This window comes from Peromyscus eremicus, chromosome 6 (genome assembly GCF_949786415.1).
Source record: "Peromyscus eremicus chromosome 6, PerEre_H2_v1, whole genome shotgun sequence".
In the NCBI taxonomy this organism is placed as follows: Eukaryota; Metazoa; Chordata; class Mammalia; order Rodentia; family Cricetidae; genus Peromyscus; species Peromyscus eremicus.
Window position 1 is genome coordinate 128,731,175 of NC_081421.1, and position 18,588 is coordinate 128,749,762.

The window sequence follows — 18,588 nt, forward strand, 5'->3', positions numbered from 1 at the left end:
ATTTATTTATTTATTTACAGTACCAGGGATTGAACCCAGGTCCTTGCATATATTGGTGCATCTTCTACCACTAAACCTCACCTCAGTGCTTTCTTTTTGTTGTTGTTGTTGTTGTTGGTTTTTTTTTTTTTTTTGAGACAGGGTTTCCATATGTAGCTCTGGCTGGCCTGGAACTTGGTATGTAGATCATGCTGACCTTGAACCCACAGAGGTTTTCCTGACAAGTGCTGCAGTTAAAACTGGGTTCTGCCATAGCTGGATTTCTGCAATATTTTTAAAAATAAGATGCCAGAGGCGTTATTTATTCTCTGGCTTTAGAGAAAACAGAACGGCAGTTTATTAAAAGATATTTTAAATGTAATTTTGTATGTATGTATCCTGGCACTTACCCATCTCTCAGCACTGGGATTATACTCACACACTGCCGCACTTGGCTTTTTATTCAGGCTGAGGGACCCAGACTCAGGTCTTCACGCCTGCATGGAAAGCACTTTACCAATGGAGTCATCTCTCAGCCCCCAACACTGACTTCACGCACAGGGATTAAGAAAGAGATGCTCAGGGAAAGAATAAAACATGCCCAAGGATGGGTAGAGGCTTCTCCAGGAAGAGTTGAGGATGTCTTAACATTAGCCATATATGCTGTTTTGGTAGCTTTCAAAGTTACATCTCAAAGGATTGCTAAACTTTTCTGTTTCTCTTTTTGGTAAGTGAGACTAGGGCAGCTCTTGGAGATGCCTTGGATGGGGTTACAATCTGATAAGTAAAACTGAGGACTACAAGGGATTTACAAGGGTTTACAGTGGCTGGTGGCACATGCTTTTAATCCCAACACTCAAGAGGCAGAGGCAGGCCGATCTCTGTGAGTTCAAGGCCGTCCTGGTCTACAAAGAGCATTCCAGGACAGCCAGGGCTGTTGTTATACAGAGAAACTCTGTCTTAAAAACGAACAAACAAACAAACAAACAAACAAACAAGGGTTTCGGACTTTTTTCCCTCTTTCTTTTCTTTTTTTTTAACTGCAAAGGGAGTTTTTGGTTACATTCCTAGAAACCTGTAGGTTTAAAGCTGGAAGAGAGAAAGGCCTATTTGGTCTATGTTTTAGGATGGATCCACCAGAGCCCAGTTTTCCATATCTTGGAAATTCTTGATGTAATTCTTGATTCCCAGGTTTCTGTTGCTGTGATGAAACAACATGATCAACAGCAACTTGGGGAGGAAAGTGTTTATTTTGCTTACACTTCTACATCACAGTCCATCATGGAAGGAAGTCAAGGCAAGAACTCAAGTTAGGAACCTAGAAGCAGGAGCTGAATCAGAGGCCATGAAGAATGCTGCTGACTGGCTTGCTCAGCATTGCTTGGTCAGCCTGCTTTCTTATAGAACCCAAGAGCACCTGCCCAAGGGTAGCACTGCCTACTGTAGCTAGAGATTTCCTGCCTGGCCCACAGTCAGGACAAATCTCTGTCACCCACCAGTCCCACAGCCGCTCAGACCCAACCAAGTAAACACAGAGACTTATATTGGTTACAAACTGTATGGCCATAGCAGGCTTCTTGCTAACTGTTCTTACAGCTTAAATTAATCCATTTCTATAAATCTATACCTTGCCCCATGGCTCGTGGCTTACCGGTATCTTCACATGCTGCTTGTCATAGCGACGGCTGGCAGTGTCTCTCTCCGCCTTCCTGTTCTCTCAATTCTCCTCTCTGTTAGTCCCGCCTATACTTCCTGCTTGGCCACTGGCCAATCAGTGTTTTATTCATTGACCAATCAGAGCAATTTGACATACAGACCATCCCACAGCACTTCCCCTTTTCTTTCTTTCTTTTTTTTTTAAAGAGGAAGGTTTTAACTTTTACACATCTCCAAAGCCAGCTTGGTATATTTGGGAGTCTGGGCATAGCTTCTCTTACTACTTCCTGCTGGAGGGGGCCACTGTATCTTATGGGGACAAAAGAAAATTTTAGGATTATGGAGTAGTCCGTGAGGCTGTATTGTCTGAGCCAGTTGTCTTGAAACGGTTCTGGATGTTGGATCATCTGGGCCTTGGTGTCATTGGAGACCTTTCAGGGGGTCTTGGCTGGTCAAACCTGATGTATCTTAATCTGGAACAAATCCATAGCCTCTGGCTTTCTGTGGAAACAAAAGCAGAGCCTCCTTTCCAAGGAAACATATCCTTACATCTAAATTTTGAAGTCAAGGTACCTTTAAAATATACATTTTGGCATAACTCAACAGCCTTTACAATCAAATGTTTTTCTTCAGTTATGAATATCTAAGAGTACATAATCCAGATTCTCTGTGTGGTAGCCATCTTTACGTGGCTTATTTTTTTTTATATTACCTTGAGTCTATTGCTTTAAACTGCAGCATTCTAAGACTGAAAAGGTGCTGTGGCTGCTGGCTCCGCCCACTTCAGCTTCCCAACATGGTGGTGGTACGTTTTCCGCCAGCTCTGGGAGCCATCAACTCTCAGAAATAGTGGGTCTATGCTTCTATCAAAGCAGTGTGTAGCCCAGAAACCTCTTTTTTTGTTTTGTACTAGCAAAGGCTAAATCCACCACGAAGCTTAATGTGCCACTTGCAGAGGCCTCATTCCCGCCAACGCCAGGAACCCACCATAGTAGCTCAAACACGCAGGCTGCTGCTAACTTGAAAGAGACAACTAGGAACTGTTTTTAGCTCTGTTTTAGTATCTTTTTTCTCAAGTTTTAGGTGGAAACTCTTGCCAACACGTTTTATCTGAATCTGTCAAATGTTAATGGACTAGACATCGTTAGTGTAATCTTGACTGTGTATATTGTATATACTTACTGGATATAATTTTTCTTGTATTAGTTATAAGCTTTTTTAAATTTTAGACAAAAAGAGAGGAAATGTGGTATTGTATTCCCCCAAATATTGTGCATGCTAATAAACTTATCTGGGGTCAGAAACAGAGCAGCCGCAATATTAAACATAAATGATAGGCAGTGGTAGCACACGCCTTTTATCTTAGCATTCCAGAGGCAGAAATCCATGTGTTCAAGGATACAGACAGGCTTGGTGACTCATCATGCCTTTAATCCCAGAAAGCAAGCCTTTAATCCCAGGGAGTGGTGGTAGAAAGCAGAAAGGTATATAAGGTATATAAGGCGTGAAGACCAGAAACTAGAAGCATTTGGCTGGTTAAGCCTTCAGGCTTTTGAGCAGCAATTCAGCTGAGACCCATTCTGGATGAGGACTCAGAGGCCTCCAGTCTGAGGAGACAAGACCAGCTGAGGATCTGGCGAGGTGAGGTAGCTGTGGCTTGTTCTGTCTCTCTGATCTACCAGCATTGACCCCAATAACTGGCCTCGGGTTTGATTTTATTAATAGAACTGTTAAGATTCCTGTTACAGCCTACAGTCAGCTAGGCCTTCCGATACCAATCACCAGTCAAGAACACGTACCACAGACCAGTCTGGCAGGAAGGTTTTCTTTTCTTTTCTTTTCTTTTCTTTTCTTTTAATATTTAAATATTTTAAATTTATTTTTATTTTATGTACACTGGTGTTTTGCCATGGGTGTTGGGTCTCAGGAACTGGAGTTACAGACAGTTGTGAGCTGCCATGTGGGTGCTGGGAATTGAACCAGGGTCCTCTGGAAAAGCAGTCAGTGCTCTTAACCACTAAGCCATCTCTCTAGCCCCAGAAATGTTTTCTTAATTAAGGTCTCCCAGATGACTCTAGCTTTTGTCAGGTAGACACAAAACTAGCTAACATCACATCTCCATAAATTTGCATTTTCCTGGCCTTGCTTTTTCTTCTGACTTCTTAAACTCTCGGGGGGGGGGGGGGGACTTTTGCTGGAAACACTATGGAAGGAGGAAGGGGATACTCATAGATTATGTATTATAGACCAGATTATATACTGTAGCCAACACACATCAGCATGGCTGCTATCTTTAGACTGACTTGGAGGAGCTGAATATTAATGGCCACAGCATGAAGCATTGCTTGTAGTGTGTTAATCAAGACCCTTTATTAGACCAGTGCATGTCCACTTTCCACAAACAATTGTCCGAAGCTGTCTAGAGCTGCTTTGCCATGGGAGTCAGTCATCTATGACCTCTCTCTCCACCTCCTGTCCTGACCCTTTTCTGATGCATTTCTGCTATCAGTCAGCCCTGTCCCCAAACTGGAGTGCATTTATTTCAGAGACTACCTCTCCTAGGAGCAAACCAAGACTAGATTTTGCTCTGTCCTTTCATTCAAAGTGAAAAACTCTTTGAATAAAACATACCTGTCCTATAGTCCCAAGTCACCAGCCTATTTTGTCCCAACCAGAACCTGAGGGGTTTTATTAGGAGGCTCTGATCACAGCCTAACTCTTGCAATTTCAGGAGTGTGGCTTGTTAACCTGTTCAGAATCCCCTATGCTTGACTAAGAGCACTGTGCTGAACAATGGAATGGAAGGTCAGGAGATCAGTGTTCTAGTGCTGTGACCACTGAGAGCTTTTGATGAACTATATTTTAGGTGTGCAAACAACTAACTGAGCTAATATGTGAGGGATGAAAATCAGGCCTGAATTATTTTTCCTAATTGAAGAAACTTATAGTAAGTAGCATAAAAACAGTACCTGAGGGTTCTCACTGGATCAAACTAAACAGTTAATTTGTGAGAAGTGGATAAATATCAAACTGAATGTGCTTATAGAAGAAGAAGAAGAGGAGGAGGAGGAGGAGGAGGAGGAGGAAGAAAGAAAGAAAGAAAGAAAGAAAGAAAGAAAGAAAGAAAGAAAGAAAGAAGGAAAGAAAGAAGAGAGGAAGAAAGACAGCTACTCTTTTCTCAATCTTCAATTCCTATTTAGAAGCACTTAATTTTTTTGATCACAGCAAGTCTGTAGGTGATGAAGCAAATGGAACTAAAACTACTATTAAGATTTCACCTTCAAAAACAAAAACAACAACAAAAAGAGTTCACCCTTATGCCAGGCAGTGGTGGTGCATGCCTTTAGTCCCAGCACTTGGAGGCAGAGACAGGTGGATCTCTGAGTTTGAGGCAAGCCTGGTTCCAGATCAAACAGAGCTGCTGTAGGCAGAAGTTTCTGTCCCACCAGCCAGTTCCCAAATAACTAATACAGAGGCTTAATATTAGTTACAAATGCTTGGCCCATAGCTTAGGCTTATTACTAACTAGCTCTTACAACTTCAAATAACCCATTTCTATTAATCTATGTACTGTCAAGTGGCTCGTGGCTTTCTCCAGCATGTTTTGCTCCCTCTGTGTCTCATGGCAACTCCTCTGACTCTGCCCTTCTTCATCCTAGCATCCTTAGTTTGGTTGTTCCACTTATACTTCCTAGCTACTGGCCAATCAGCTTTTAATTAAACGAATCCAAGTGACAGATTTCACAGTGTACAAAAGGATTACTTCACAGCAAGCTACACAAAGGAACCTTGTCTCATTAAAACCAAAGAGTTTATCCTTATGCAAGACACATCTATAGTTCCATGCTATTTCCTGTCTCCATAAATAAATCAGGTCAGTTAAGACCCACTCTTTTGTTAAAAATGCATTAATTTAGTTGGGCAGTGGTGTCTCACATCTTTTATCCCAGCATTCAAGAAGCAGAGGCAAGCAGATTTCTGAGTTTGTGACCAGCCTGGTCCACAGAGTAAGTTCCCAGGCTACACAGAAAAAGCCTGTCTCATAAAAACAAAAAGCTGTAATTAAAAAACATATTCCCCACTCCGTTGTTTATGCCTCATGTAATCCTCACATCTCAAAACACAACACAAGGTATTTGTAAATAAAAGACAAAACGAATATGATAAAAAAATTCCAAAACAATGGAGCAATTTATATATTTTGCCTATAATAGAAGTCACTGGAAACTTTTTTTTTTTAAATGTACAAATACTCAAGGGCACCAAGAAGCAAGAATTGTTTCTCCCAGGAATAAACAGGAGGAAGAGATCAGGTTCATTTGCAAGAGCATACTGGTCATAGGAAGTCCTCAGTCTCTCCCAGGATGTTTCCTCAAACACCTGAGTGAGAACACAGATACCTTGGAGTGCCCATTCAAGACAGGCTGTGGCTTGCTCTCAGCTTCATGTGTGGGATTTCAACAGTGCAGGGAGAGCACCTCAGGTGAAGGGTGCCTTGTACAGCATGCTGTATGAAACAGCTCAGTGAAAAAGCACCCTGGAAGTCTGAGCTTAGCAGACCACAGCCACATGTACTTATTAAGAGGGAGGGTGGGGAGAGTTTAAAAACAGAACCATTACTTCAGTGTGAACTGCTACTGGGGGAGGCATGGTTACAGGTAACCCTAAGCTGCAGATAAAATTTGTCTCTAAGAAAGGTAGCAGTCCCTTCTCAGACTGAGGAACACCATCTACAGCATGACTGTGATGGTTACTTCAGTGTTGACTGTGGTTCTCAGTTGTTTGGTCAACACCAGGCTAGATGCTGCTGTTAACATAAAGGATATTAATCCCTGCATGCAACGGAGGCCTTCCCCAACTGGTAGACTTTTTGACAAAAGATAGGTTTCCTTAAAGAAAAATGATTTTGCCTCAATTCCTCAACACCTAAATTCTTCCTGCTTCCAGTTTGATGGAATGTCCTTCAGACTTGAGACTCAAGCTCTGTGATCCTATGAACCACAAAGACACATGGGCAGAGGAAACACACACACACACACACACACACACACACACACACACACACCTCTTAGTCTGTGCAACCCCTAACAATTACAATACTAGTCATTTAATTCTCCCAGAAGTTCTAAGACACTGAACATACAATGGCTGGACCCTACATAAATGGGAGAAGTTGGGCCAGTCTGCCAGGAAATCAATTTCATTACCTGCATTTTACAATGCAGGAAGCCATCCTGTCAGTGGACATGTAGGAAGTCAGACTGCTTTCTCAGAAATCATCCAGAAGGTGAAGAGCTTAGTTATCACTCAGCCACTAATGCTCAGGACTTGGCCAAGTATGCTGGCTACTGACTCACAAAGAAAGCCTGCTTCCAGTGAGAGCTACCCGCTGTGTTGCACACACCTGATCTACAGCAAGTTGTAATATGCCTAATAAGACAAAAGGCTTTCAGCCAAAACAGTTTTAAAATTCTAATTATTGGACTCACAGCTGTTCATGATCATTTGCTCATGATGTAATGTGCCTAACTATGAAAAATTGTGGTTTGTTTTGTTTTGTTTTACAGAATGCATGTAGATTTACTAAGGAAAAATTAGAAAAAACTCTTGTTGAGGGAGAAATACCCAAAATATTCTGGTTTTAAATACAACTTCCTTACCTCAATAGCTTTACTATTTAAGATAATAATATGAAAAGTATAAAAAGCACTGAGTTTATAATTTGTACCTAATCTGCAAATATTAAACTTTAAGGATAAAATTAGTCAATTACATTTATAAAAATCAGTAAAGTTTGAGACCTCTGGAGCAGCCACTGGGAATTAAAAAGAACCCAAAAATAGCAGAGCAGTATCTGGGAGGGGTGCATTTGATAATTAGATTTATTTAAGAAAAATAACAAATATCAAGGACAACCTTTAGTCACTAGAATTTCACAGTAGGCATTTCAAATATTTGATTTTTGGCTTGTGGTAATTAAATAAAAAACATCACTTTCAATAATTTTCAGTAGAATGGAAAAAATCACGGTTGACATAAGATCATTTAATAATTTAACTTCATAAAACATCAATACTAAATTATGACACTGTAAGCATGATTAAAATATATCTTAGGCTACAGAAAAAAGAAAAACCCAACAACATAATCCCCCAAACAACACAATTCTCACTTCCTTGGATACAAATGTAGCAAAATTACCAAAATGATACTAACAGAACCAACCTGTCAGTTAGGGGAAGACAAACAGAAGACAATCCTTAACAGGGAAGATCCCCAGAAGGTTATAGCTGTAAAAGTCATTAGGTGCCTTAAAATGTTCTCTGGGAAATTCTGCAAATGCTCCTTAATGGTCTGTCCGGTTATTTAGAAGATCTGACCCCTTGCATGCAGCTCCTGACAGCAGCATTGGAATGCCAGCTTCAACTCAGACTTCAAGGGTGCTGTATCAATAATGCACAGGAAAAGAATGTCAGTGACCTCCACACTCCTACTCTGAGAGCTCTTTCTGAGTTTCCTGCTTATTCACCCATGTCAGCTGTATGAAAGTGACACCTTTAGAGGTGACAGTGAGGACACTTTTCTTTAATTTTGGTGATGGTCAGATTGGAACTGGGGTGGCTCTAGACTGGGCTTGTGGTGGATGGAGGAAGGAGTTGTGAGTCAGATGCCCAATACTGTGAGAACCCAAGATGCTGGAGATGATACCAAAGGTAGCCTAGAAGTCTGAATCATCAAATGTCCTCAGCGAGGCTGATACTGTGCTAGGAGATATTGTGTGGCTTGGGGGCTTTTCTTTCTTAGAGGGGTAAAGACCAGCTGATAAGTCAACTCTAGACTGAGGGGCCAATAGGTTGGTCACTTGTAACTCAAGGACTTGACAAGTTCACAGACGTTAGCCAGGTGAGTTATTAGGCACACTTGCTGGAGTACGAATCTCTAGCAGGGCCACTCTTTTAAATATGATCACACCTACCCTCAAGATTAGACACATGCTAGCAGAGAAGCACTTAAAAGAAATGCTCAGCCAGGTGCTGGTGGCACATGCCTTTAATAATTCCAGCACTCGGGAGGCAGAGGAGAGTGGCTCTCTGAATTTGAGGCCAACCTGGTCTACAGAGCATGTTCCAGTACAGCCAGAGTTATACAGAGAAACCCTGTTTTGAAAAACCAAAAAGAAAAAAAAAGGGAAAAGAAAAAGAAAGAAAGAAAAGGAAAAAAAGAAATGTTCGGCATCTTTAATCATCAGGGAAATGGAAATCAAAACTACTTTGAGATTTCATCCTACACCAGTCAGCATGGCCGTGTCAGAGGAGCAGCAGGTGGCAATTGAAGTTCTACCCTCTTCTGATAGACTGAACCCTGTACAGCCATACAGAGGCATATTTAATGATTGTTATACAAAGTATTTCCTCATACCAAGATCCCTAATCTAAATTTACATGTCTTACTGCTGTGGGATGGTCTGTATGTCAAATGTGTTGCTGATTGGTCAATAAATAAATCACTGATTGGCCAGTGGCCAGGCAGGAAGTATAGGCGGGACTAACAGAGAGGAGAATTGAGAGAACAGGAAGCTGGGTGAGGGAGACACTGCCAGCCGCCGTCAGGACAAGGAAGATGTAAATACTGGTAAGCCACAAGCCACGTGGCAAGGTATAGATTTATAGAAATGGATTAATTTAAGCTGTAAGAACAGTTAGCAAGAAGCCTGCTATGGCCATACAGTTTGTAACCAATATAAGTCTCTGTGTTTATTTGGTTGGGTCTGAGTGGCTGTGGGACTGGTGGGTGTCAGAGATTTGTCCTGACTGTGGGCCAGTCAGGAAAACTCTAGCCACAGTCTTACTGAAGGAGAGCATCACATGCCTCCATGACTCTAGTCCTTTATTATGTATTGTGTGCAATACACAATACTACAAGAGCCTCAGGTTTGCCTGAGGCATCTTGTGAGCAAAGTCATGGGATGGCTGCACAGCCCCTTCAGCAAAACAATAACTGTCTTCCACAAGGATTCTTCAAGGTCAAGGTACTTCTAAAACACAGCTGTTAATTCTAATATCTCCTCCTACAGTGATTCTGCTAAATTCCTGCAGAGTACGGGTAAAAACATGTTTGTTTGGTTTTTGTTTATCTCTCTTACATGATTAAAAACAAATTCTTCCCAATATCCCATATACACTTACATCTAAGTAACTGGTTACAGATTAACAGAACATGAGCAATTGAAGTTCTGCTATCTGCCATCACTCCCTGGGATTAAAGGCGTGAGTCACCATGCTTGGCTATATCCTTGAACAGATGGATTTCTGCCTCTGGAATGCTAGGATTAAAGGCGTATGCTACCACTGCCTATCCTAAGTATCTAGTGGCTTTTCTGTTCTCTGACCCCAGATAGGTTTATTAGGGTGTACAATATTTTGGGGAACACAATACCACCACAGTGTAGTGGTTCCTCAGGAAGATGAGAATCAAATGTCATCAAGATCCAGTTATACCACTCTTGGACATATACCTAAAGGATACTTGATCAATCATGTTCATTACTGCTCTATTCATAATAGCCAGAAACTGGAAACAACCCAGATATCCCTCAACAGAACAATGGATATAAAGAAAATGGTACATTTACACCATAGAGTATTACTCAGCCATTACAAAAAAAAAAAAAAAATGAAATCATGAAATTCACAGGTAAAGGTATGGAACTATAAAAAAAAAATCATCCTGAGTAAGGTAACTTAGACCCAGATATGGTATGTATTCACTTATATGTGAATTTTTACTGTTAAGTCATTGACAAGCAAGCTACACACTGCATAACCACAGAGGTTAGACAGAGTGTAAGGGACTAGAGGAAGGACAGATCTTCCTAGGATAGACAGCTTTGGATGGGTGGGTGGGTGGGGGCCACAATGGGAGGATCAAATAGGGAGAGGGAAGGAAGAGAGGGGTAAGGAAGGAACTATGGGGAGGGAAGGCTAAAACTAAGGGCACTTGAGGAGATGCATAGAAACAACACAGTAGATGCTTTCTATCACACATACATATGTGAAGGTGATCTAAATAAATCACCAAACAACAGGGAGACAGAGCCCCAACTGGACATGTCTCGTCATCAAATGAAACCTCCAGTATCAGGAATGGGTTGCATCTAATTGAGTTCTTTAGGGCCAAAAGGATCCCACGGAACCCCCAAACAACCCAGGCTATTGCCACGGCTACTGGTAGCTCTCCACAAACTGACAATAAGGTCCTATTACTGAAGACAACACTTAGACAACTTACTGAACATGGAGAAGTGGAGCTGGTGCCTACCTAGAGATTTCACCCCTACAGATTAGTACTCATAGTACTGGAAGGTTCTCTGCATGCTACCAAAGGAGAAAGGTAAACACCAACCCAGCTACAAGCCTATAAGAGTGATCTGCCTACAAGATATGCGGGTGCAATAGCAGTACAATTATTTGTACAGTTATTTGTAGGAATAACCAACCGATATATGATGAGTTAATCTTCAGTTAACCTATCTACTCCATGAGATGGAACCCATGCCCAGTGTTGCTTGGGTGGCCAATAACCTGAGATTAAATAGGGTAGGGACCTAGGGGGAAACCAATTACTACTGTTCTGATAAACGAATGTAGTGATAAAATGACTCCTAGTAACATTCTGCTTTACTCATAGACCAATGTCTTGCTTAGCCATCAGAGAAGCTACCTCCTGCAGCAGATAGGAACAAATACAGAGATCCACAGGCAGAAATATGCAGAGTGACAGACCTTGGGACACTCAGCCCTAAAATGGATGTCCTCCATCAACTCTCCCCTTAGAGCTCAGTGAAACTGTGGAAAAGCAGGCAGAAAGTGTAAGAGCTGGAGGGGATGGAGGACAGCAAGGAATCAAGGCCTTTCAGACACAACAAGGCTGGCACACATGAACTCACAGAGACTGTGGCAACATGTACAGCACCTGTGTGGGTCTGCACCAAACGAGGTCCTAGAGCTGAGAAAAGTGGACACACGCCTCTATCCTTAGACCCAGAAGCTAGCTCCATTTGATAGTCATTTGCTAATAAAAAATTAGTTTTCTCCAAGTGAGTCTCATTGGGGAAACAAACCACTCCTTTTTTTTTTTTTTTGGACTTTACAGGTCCTTTGTGTATATATTATGGCTTCCAGTTTGGCAGTCTTATTCTATGTATGCAAACAAGTGTGTTTCTGTGTCTATATGCATTTCTTGTGCCTTTCCTTCAGCTCTTTATTTGTTTGGCTGTTTTGTCACATTCCAATTTATTTCTTTTTATTTTTTTTATTATTATTATTCCTTAGATTTTTTTTTCCATTTGTTTTCTAACAAGAGACAGAAAGGGTATGGCTCTGGATAGGAGGGGAGGTGGGGAGAAACTGGAAGGTGCAGGGGGGGGGAACTAACCAGAATATATTATATGAAGACTCTATTTTCAATAAAAGAAAAAAAGAGGGCATATGCATACATGTATGCATACACATGCATGCACACACACAAAACTCACCGCTGCCTTCAAAGCTTGATCTAGGTCTTCAAGAAGGTCCTTTTCATCCTCTAGGCCCACAGAGAGTCGGATCAGTGTGTCACTGATCCCAAGGGTAGCTCTATCCTTCTCAGGCACAGATGCATGAGTCATGATTGCTCTGGAAGTAAATGTGAAGAAATGTTACCATTGGATTGTGCCAGGTATATTTCTAGCTAAAATGTTGGCAGTTATCTTCAGGTCTCTTTCTGCTCCTATTTTTAAACTTCTATAATTTTTCAAAGGCAAACAGAAAATAAGCAATTATCAAACTTATCTCCTTTTGCCATGATTTTATTACTCACATGCCATAAAAATGGGTTAAGGACAGCAGTTTGGTACCCTGGTAGGGGAGAAACCAGTCACCTGTGGACTGGACCACCTGTCTGAATGAGACTTTAGCTGAGATCAAATTGCTCCTATACTGCTCTTTAAAAGAAACATCCTTCTGAGGCAGATCCATGAAAGGCAACCCCAGCCAGCAGCAGGCAACAGAAATTCTAGTGCAGAACACATGGAAAAAAGAACTGAAAAAATTTTCCAAACTAGAAGCTGATCATTCTCAAGAGGTGCAAAGTCAGGCTTCCACCGCATCATGCACTACAGGAAGAAACGAGGTGTTCTCCTTACATTAGAGGATGAAGGAGGCACTGGAGAAAAGCAGACAAACCTACCCAAGAAGTCCTGGCAAGATGGTTATGAAAGCTCAAGGGAGGGTCTGAATAGACTGAGAACCACACAGGGGAGGCTGTGATACCTAGATCCAGGGTGTGTTCTGCTGCCAGTACGCTTATTTCCCTGTGCTCTGCAATTGAACCAACAACCCTCAGACCCACGAAAAAAAAGCACTTGAGTTGTACAGTACATAAACAGTATCTTTTGTTGCTCTAAGGAAGGTTTATTTTTATTTTTACATATGTGTACATGATTGGTAGGAGGGGCACAGGATGTGTGTAGAGGTCAGAGGACAAATTTGTGCAGTCCGTTTGGTCCTTCAACCTTTATGTGGGTTCTGGGATTTGTGGTGATATATTGTATACCCTAATAAATTTGCCTGAAGATCAGAGAACAGAACAAGTCACTAGATTAAACATAGAACCCAGGCAATGGTGGCACATACTTTTAATCCTAGCACTCAAGAGGTAGAGATCTCTGGATCTCTGTGAGTTCAAAGCCACTCTGGACTACATGAGATTGACTCAGTCTAGGAGAGAAACAGAGCCAGGCAGTGGTGGCACACACCTTTAATCCCAGCACTAGGAAAGTTGAGATAGGAAATGAGGGTAGGGAAGAAAGGTATATAAGGCAAGAGGAGACAGAAACTAAAATCTTTCTGCTGAGAAAAGCTTTTCAGGCTGAGGAGTCCTAGAGGTAACAGGTGTCTTGTTCCTTTGTCTCTCTGATCGTTCAGCATTCACCCCAATATCAGGCTCCGAGGTTTTTTGTTTTTTTTTTTTTATAAAAAAAGACCACTTAGCAATTCATGTTACAGGGATTGAACTCAGGTTGCCAAGCTTATGCAGCAAGTGCCTTTTTCTGCTGAGCCATCTTGCTAGCCCTCTAAGGAAGTGTCCAGGTGTTTTTTGTTTGAACATAAGCTAGAGTTATCTGAGAAGAGGAAACCATAGTTGAGAAAATGCCTCCATAAGACTGGCCTGGATGCAAGCTTGTGGGGAATTTTCTTAATTAATGCGTGGGCTGGGCCCACCCACATCAATCATTAATTAGGAGGTGCCACCCCTGAGCAAGTAATCATGAGACATAAGGAAAAAAGGCACAAGAAACAGAGACCCACTCATTTGCACACTCAGGATCCCCATTAAAACACTAAACTGGTAGCTATAATATATACATAAAGAATCTGTAGCACAAAGAGAGAGAAAATATGTAAATAAAATAAATGTAAACAAAAAAGTTTTTTTTTTTTAAAAAAATGAAAGGAAAAGCCTTGACATAATGGTATGAAACAAGGAACCTCCAAAGACGCAACTGAGTTCATTCTCTGTTGGCCACCTACTGCTTGGTGTGCAGCTATTCATTTTTTTCAATATTCAAAAGATTTATGTTGTCTGAAGAGAAACCAGATATATAATATGAAAATTTTTTTACATACAGTTTACTTTGTAAAGATAGTGGCAAGGAGGGAGAGAGAGAGAGAGAGAGAGAGAGAGAGAGAGAGAGAGAGAGAGAGAGAGAGAAGAGTTAAAAGTAATCATTTTCTTATCCTAAAATTAATAATTTTATCAACATCTAAGGGGGAAAATGATTAAAATCTGAAGCCTTAAGACACTGAGCATTCATGAGCTGTTGGGCAGCCTTTTCTAGAACACTGGCTGCCCATCCTGGAGTGGGTTATCAGGTTCCTAAAATAAAGATACTGAAAAATGTTCTCCAGTGGCAGGAACATTTCAGAATTTCACAGGTTTTAGAAAGGTTGTAAAAGCACTGATAATTAGCACAGTATTTTGTGTTTCAAATAAAATACCATGAGTAAGAAGGGTGGACACACACACCTTCTTTTCTAAATATGAAAGACTCTACTGATCATATTGGTAAACTCACGATTTTAAACCCATTTTCAGAAAAGTAAATGATTCTACTATTAGAGGAATATTAGTGATTATATGGAAATGAGGTGTGCTAGGGATTAGCAGCGCTTTGACGCCTACAGCCATTACTTTTTAATGAGTAAGAATTTCACGTAACTTCTATCTTAAAAGTATTTCATAAGCATCAGTTAAAGTACATAAAGTTATTTTTAATTAGGGAATACTAGAAAAGTATGGACTGTGAGAATTCAGAAAGGTAAGTCTTCATGGACTTAGTTCCAATACATGAGACAAACAGAAAATCAAAATAAAAAAGGAGGGAGGAAGGAGGGAGATAAGGAGGAAATAAGGGAAGAGCAAGTATTTAAAAATGCAACAGATGCATAAAGTAGTCCATAGCAATAGACATTTTTTAATACTGTAATATGAGCCAGGACATTAACTCAGGCATTTCCCCCACACTCTCTAAATTGAGATTTAAAAAGGGTAATATCTGGCTAGTTTTGTGCCAACTTGACACAAGCTAGAGTCATCTGAAAAGAGGGAATCTCAATTGAAAAAAATGCCTCTATAAGATTCAGCTGTAAGGCATTTTCTTAATTAGTGTTTGATCAGGGAGAGTCTAGCCCATTGTGGGTGGTACCATCCCTAATCTGGTAGTACTGGGTTCTATAAGAAAGCAGGCTGAGCAAACCATGATGAGCAAGCCAGTAAGGAGCTTCTCTCCATGGCCTCTGCATCAGCTCCTGCCTCCAGGTTCCTGTCCTGTTTGAGTTCCTGTCCTGACTTCCTTCAATGATGGGTAATGATGTGGAAGTGAAAGCCAAATAAACCCTTTCCTCCCCAACTTGCTTTTGGTCATGGTGTTTCATCATAGGAATAGAAACCCTGACTAAGACAGGTACAAAATGTTTTCCGAGGATAAAGAGTTAACATACGGTATCTGGGTGGGAGGCTAACCCAGTATACAGACTCTACTTCCTCTCCTCTATATTGCTCCAATCACAAGAGTGTTGGGAGGCCCAGAATGAAGGTTGACCATACAGACAAGTCCTGACCTAAATATACTTATCTAGTCTGAGAGCTAAGCAACATTAAACCCAACCCCTAATAAATCAGGAAACTTCTATTTTTAAGGAGAGAGCCTTAAAGCAATAAACATTTCCTCCTTTGAGAAGCAAATTGATTGCACATGAGTGTGCCCTCTTGTGCTCACAGACCCTCTCTCAGGCATCTTCCTGAAGGACTGGGTAAGAAACATGCCATCTGACCTGCTTCAAAGTTGACTTAGATATATTTCTTTTAACTTTGTGAGTTGGACTCTCCCTACAACTGTAAATGGAAAGTATGCCTACACACAGGACTCTGAATCTTTAATATAGTCCTCCCAAGACACATCATTTCTGAATATGTACAAAAATACCACAAAAATATCTCTTTAGAGCTGAATGTGGTGGTGTGCACCTGCAAGCCAAGCATTTGGAGCTAGATATAAAACAGTCAGTAATATAATGTCATCCCAGGCTGCAGAACAAGTTTTAGAACAAATTGAGCTGTTTGTCCTGCCTCAAAAAAGTAAAAACAAACCAAAAACCCCCCAAAATCATGTTCATTGATAACAGGTGAACAAAAAGAAGAAGTAGTGATGCCATATTCCTTTAGTAACAGCTATAATAAATGGTCACATAGCTCCAGACTGTGGAATATTCCTTTACACTGTGTGAATATACATTGCTGTGATTGGTTTAATAGAGGAGCTGACTGGCCAATAGCTGGACAGGATGAGGTTATGTTGGAGAACCAGACTAAGGAAAATGGGAAGAAAGGCAGAGTCTGAGGAGCTTCAGTGAGATGGAGAAGAAACAGGAAATAAACATGCCGTGCTGAAAACAAGTACCAAATCACATTGGCAATGCATAGATAAAAATATGGGCTAATTGAAAATGTAAAGAGTTAGCTAATAGCTGAGTGGCAGTGGTGCACGCCTTTAATCCTAGCACTCGGGAGGCAGAGCCAGGTGGATCTCTGTGAGTTCAAGGCCAGCTTGGTCTACAGAGCGAGATCCAGGACAGGCACCAAAACTACACAGAGAACTCAAAAAACAAGAGTTAGCTAGTAACAAGCTTGAGCTATTGGCTGAGCATTTATAATTAATATTAAGCCTCTGTGTGGTTACTTGGGAGCAGCTTCAGGACAGAAACTTCCACCTACAAATACCACCAAACATCTGGCACCTATATCCACATAAGACCTAAGAAAGCTTAAAAAAGTTTCTAAACACACAAAAACAGAGCCAAATGTGGTTTCCTAGTCTCATGTCTCTCATGCCAGCTGTGGTACAGAGACATGTCTCCCAGCCACTGCCTGTGGGCTTCACGCCATGAACTAAGCTGCATGGTAGGTTTAAGTTTTGCTCATTCAGACAGAAAAGATTACAGATATGCAGTAAAGACAAATACAGACAAAAAAAACCTCTAGACGAGTTACAGTGTGTTTAAAAATATACATAGGCTTGAGAGAGAAAGACAAAGGTTATATACAGTTACAGATTAAAAAAATAGTTTAAAAATAGTAAATCCCTTAAAAAGGGAATAAAGTAATCCCAGCACTCGGGAGGCAGAGCCAGGCGGATCTCTGTGAGTTCGAGGCCAGCCTGGGCTACCAAGTGAGTTCCAGGAAAGGCGCAAAGCTACACAGAGAAACCCTGTCTCGAAAAACCAAAAAAAAAAAAAAAAAAAAAAATATAATAAGCCACATAAAGAAGGGAAATACACAGAGAGTCTAGATTCTGTTTGTTATTATGTTTTTTAGATTGTCTGATTACTAATGAGGGAACAATGGCTCCTAAGACACACTGGATTATGAAAACTGCTGGACTAAACCAATCTATATATTTTTAAAACATCTTGACTTCAAAATGGAAGTCAAAGATATCTTACTTTGGAGAAGAGGTTATGCTTTTATTTCCACAGGAGATGAGAGGCTGTGGATTTGTTCCAGGTTGGTATGGAGCAGGTTTGACTGGGGAAGACCCCCTAAAAATTCTAACTACAGACATAAAGAAATAAACCTAAAAAAAAAAAAATACAAAATACAAAACGTATATTTTACCTGCTCAAATATAAAACAAAAAAAACCATCTTTAACTGACTTGTACACACCATATATTCAATATTTGTAATGTATGTTACCTTTAAAAGTATGTATTTTCAGAACAAGTGGACCAAACACCAATGAAAATGGATGGCCCAGGCCCAGCATCTCAGAATGCCTCTTTTTGTTTGTTCGTTTGTTTTTGTTTTTGTTTTTTGAGACAAGGTTTCTCTGTGCAGCTTTGCGCCTTTCCTGGAACTCACTCTGTAGTCCAGGCTGTCCTCGAACTCACAGAGATCCGCTTGCCTCTGCCTCCCTGCTGGGATTAAAGGTGTGCGCCACCACCACCTGGCTTCAGAATGTCTCTGTTACAGTCTCCTCAGAATTCTGCATCCAAAACAGCTTCAAGGCTGCTGGATGAGATGGTCCAGGCCCACAGACTACTCCAGCCAAGACCTAACAATTATCCTGATGTTCTCAAGGTTCCCCCAAAGATACCAGTACCCACAAACAACAGGAAGTAGTCTACAGAATTATGTCCACATTCCAAAAGATGGGTTATGGATGTTTATTATCATTTAAGGGGGGAGTTGGTTATAAGCTGTTATTGATAATGGTCAGGAAAAAAACTGAACGAAGGAGATTAGATTCAGGGATCTTATTCTAAAAAGAAAAAGAGGGATATAGAAATGACAGGATAAAGGGGTGGATTATTGAATCTACTTTTAAACTAAAAAAAGCAACTACTAGTCTTAAATA

The 18,588-nt window shown here is 40.8% G+C and overlaps 1 protein-coding gene across 1 annotated transcript in view; it reads right to left on the reverse strand.

Moving 5' to 3' along the window:
- Nucleotides 1–7,490: 7,490 nt before the first annotated feature.
- Nucleotides 7,491–18,588, reverse strand: part of Cth (cystathionine gamma-lyase) — a 42,585-nt gene continuing 31,487 nt past the window's right edge. Inside the window, exons 11-12 of the mRNA XM_059266501.1 lie at nucleotides 12,170–12,308; nucleotides 7,491–8,078 (exon numbers count right to left, since the gene is read on the reverse strand). Coding sequence (XP_059122484.1) covers nucleotides 8,070–8,078; nucleotides 12,170–12,308 — 148 coding nt within the window. The 3' untranslated portion in view covers nucleotides 7,491–8,069. The remainder of the gene's footprint in view (nucleotides 8,079–12,169; nucleotides 12,309–18,588) is intronic.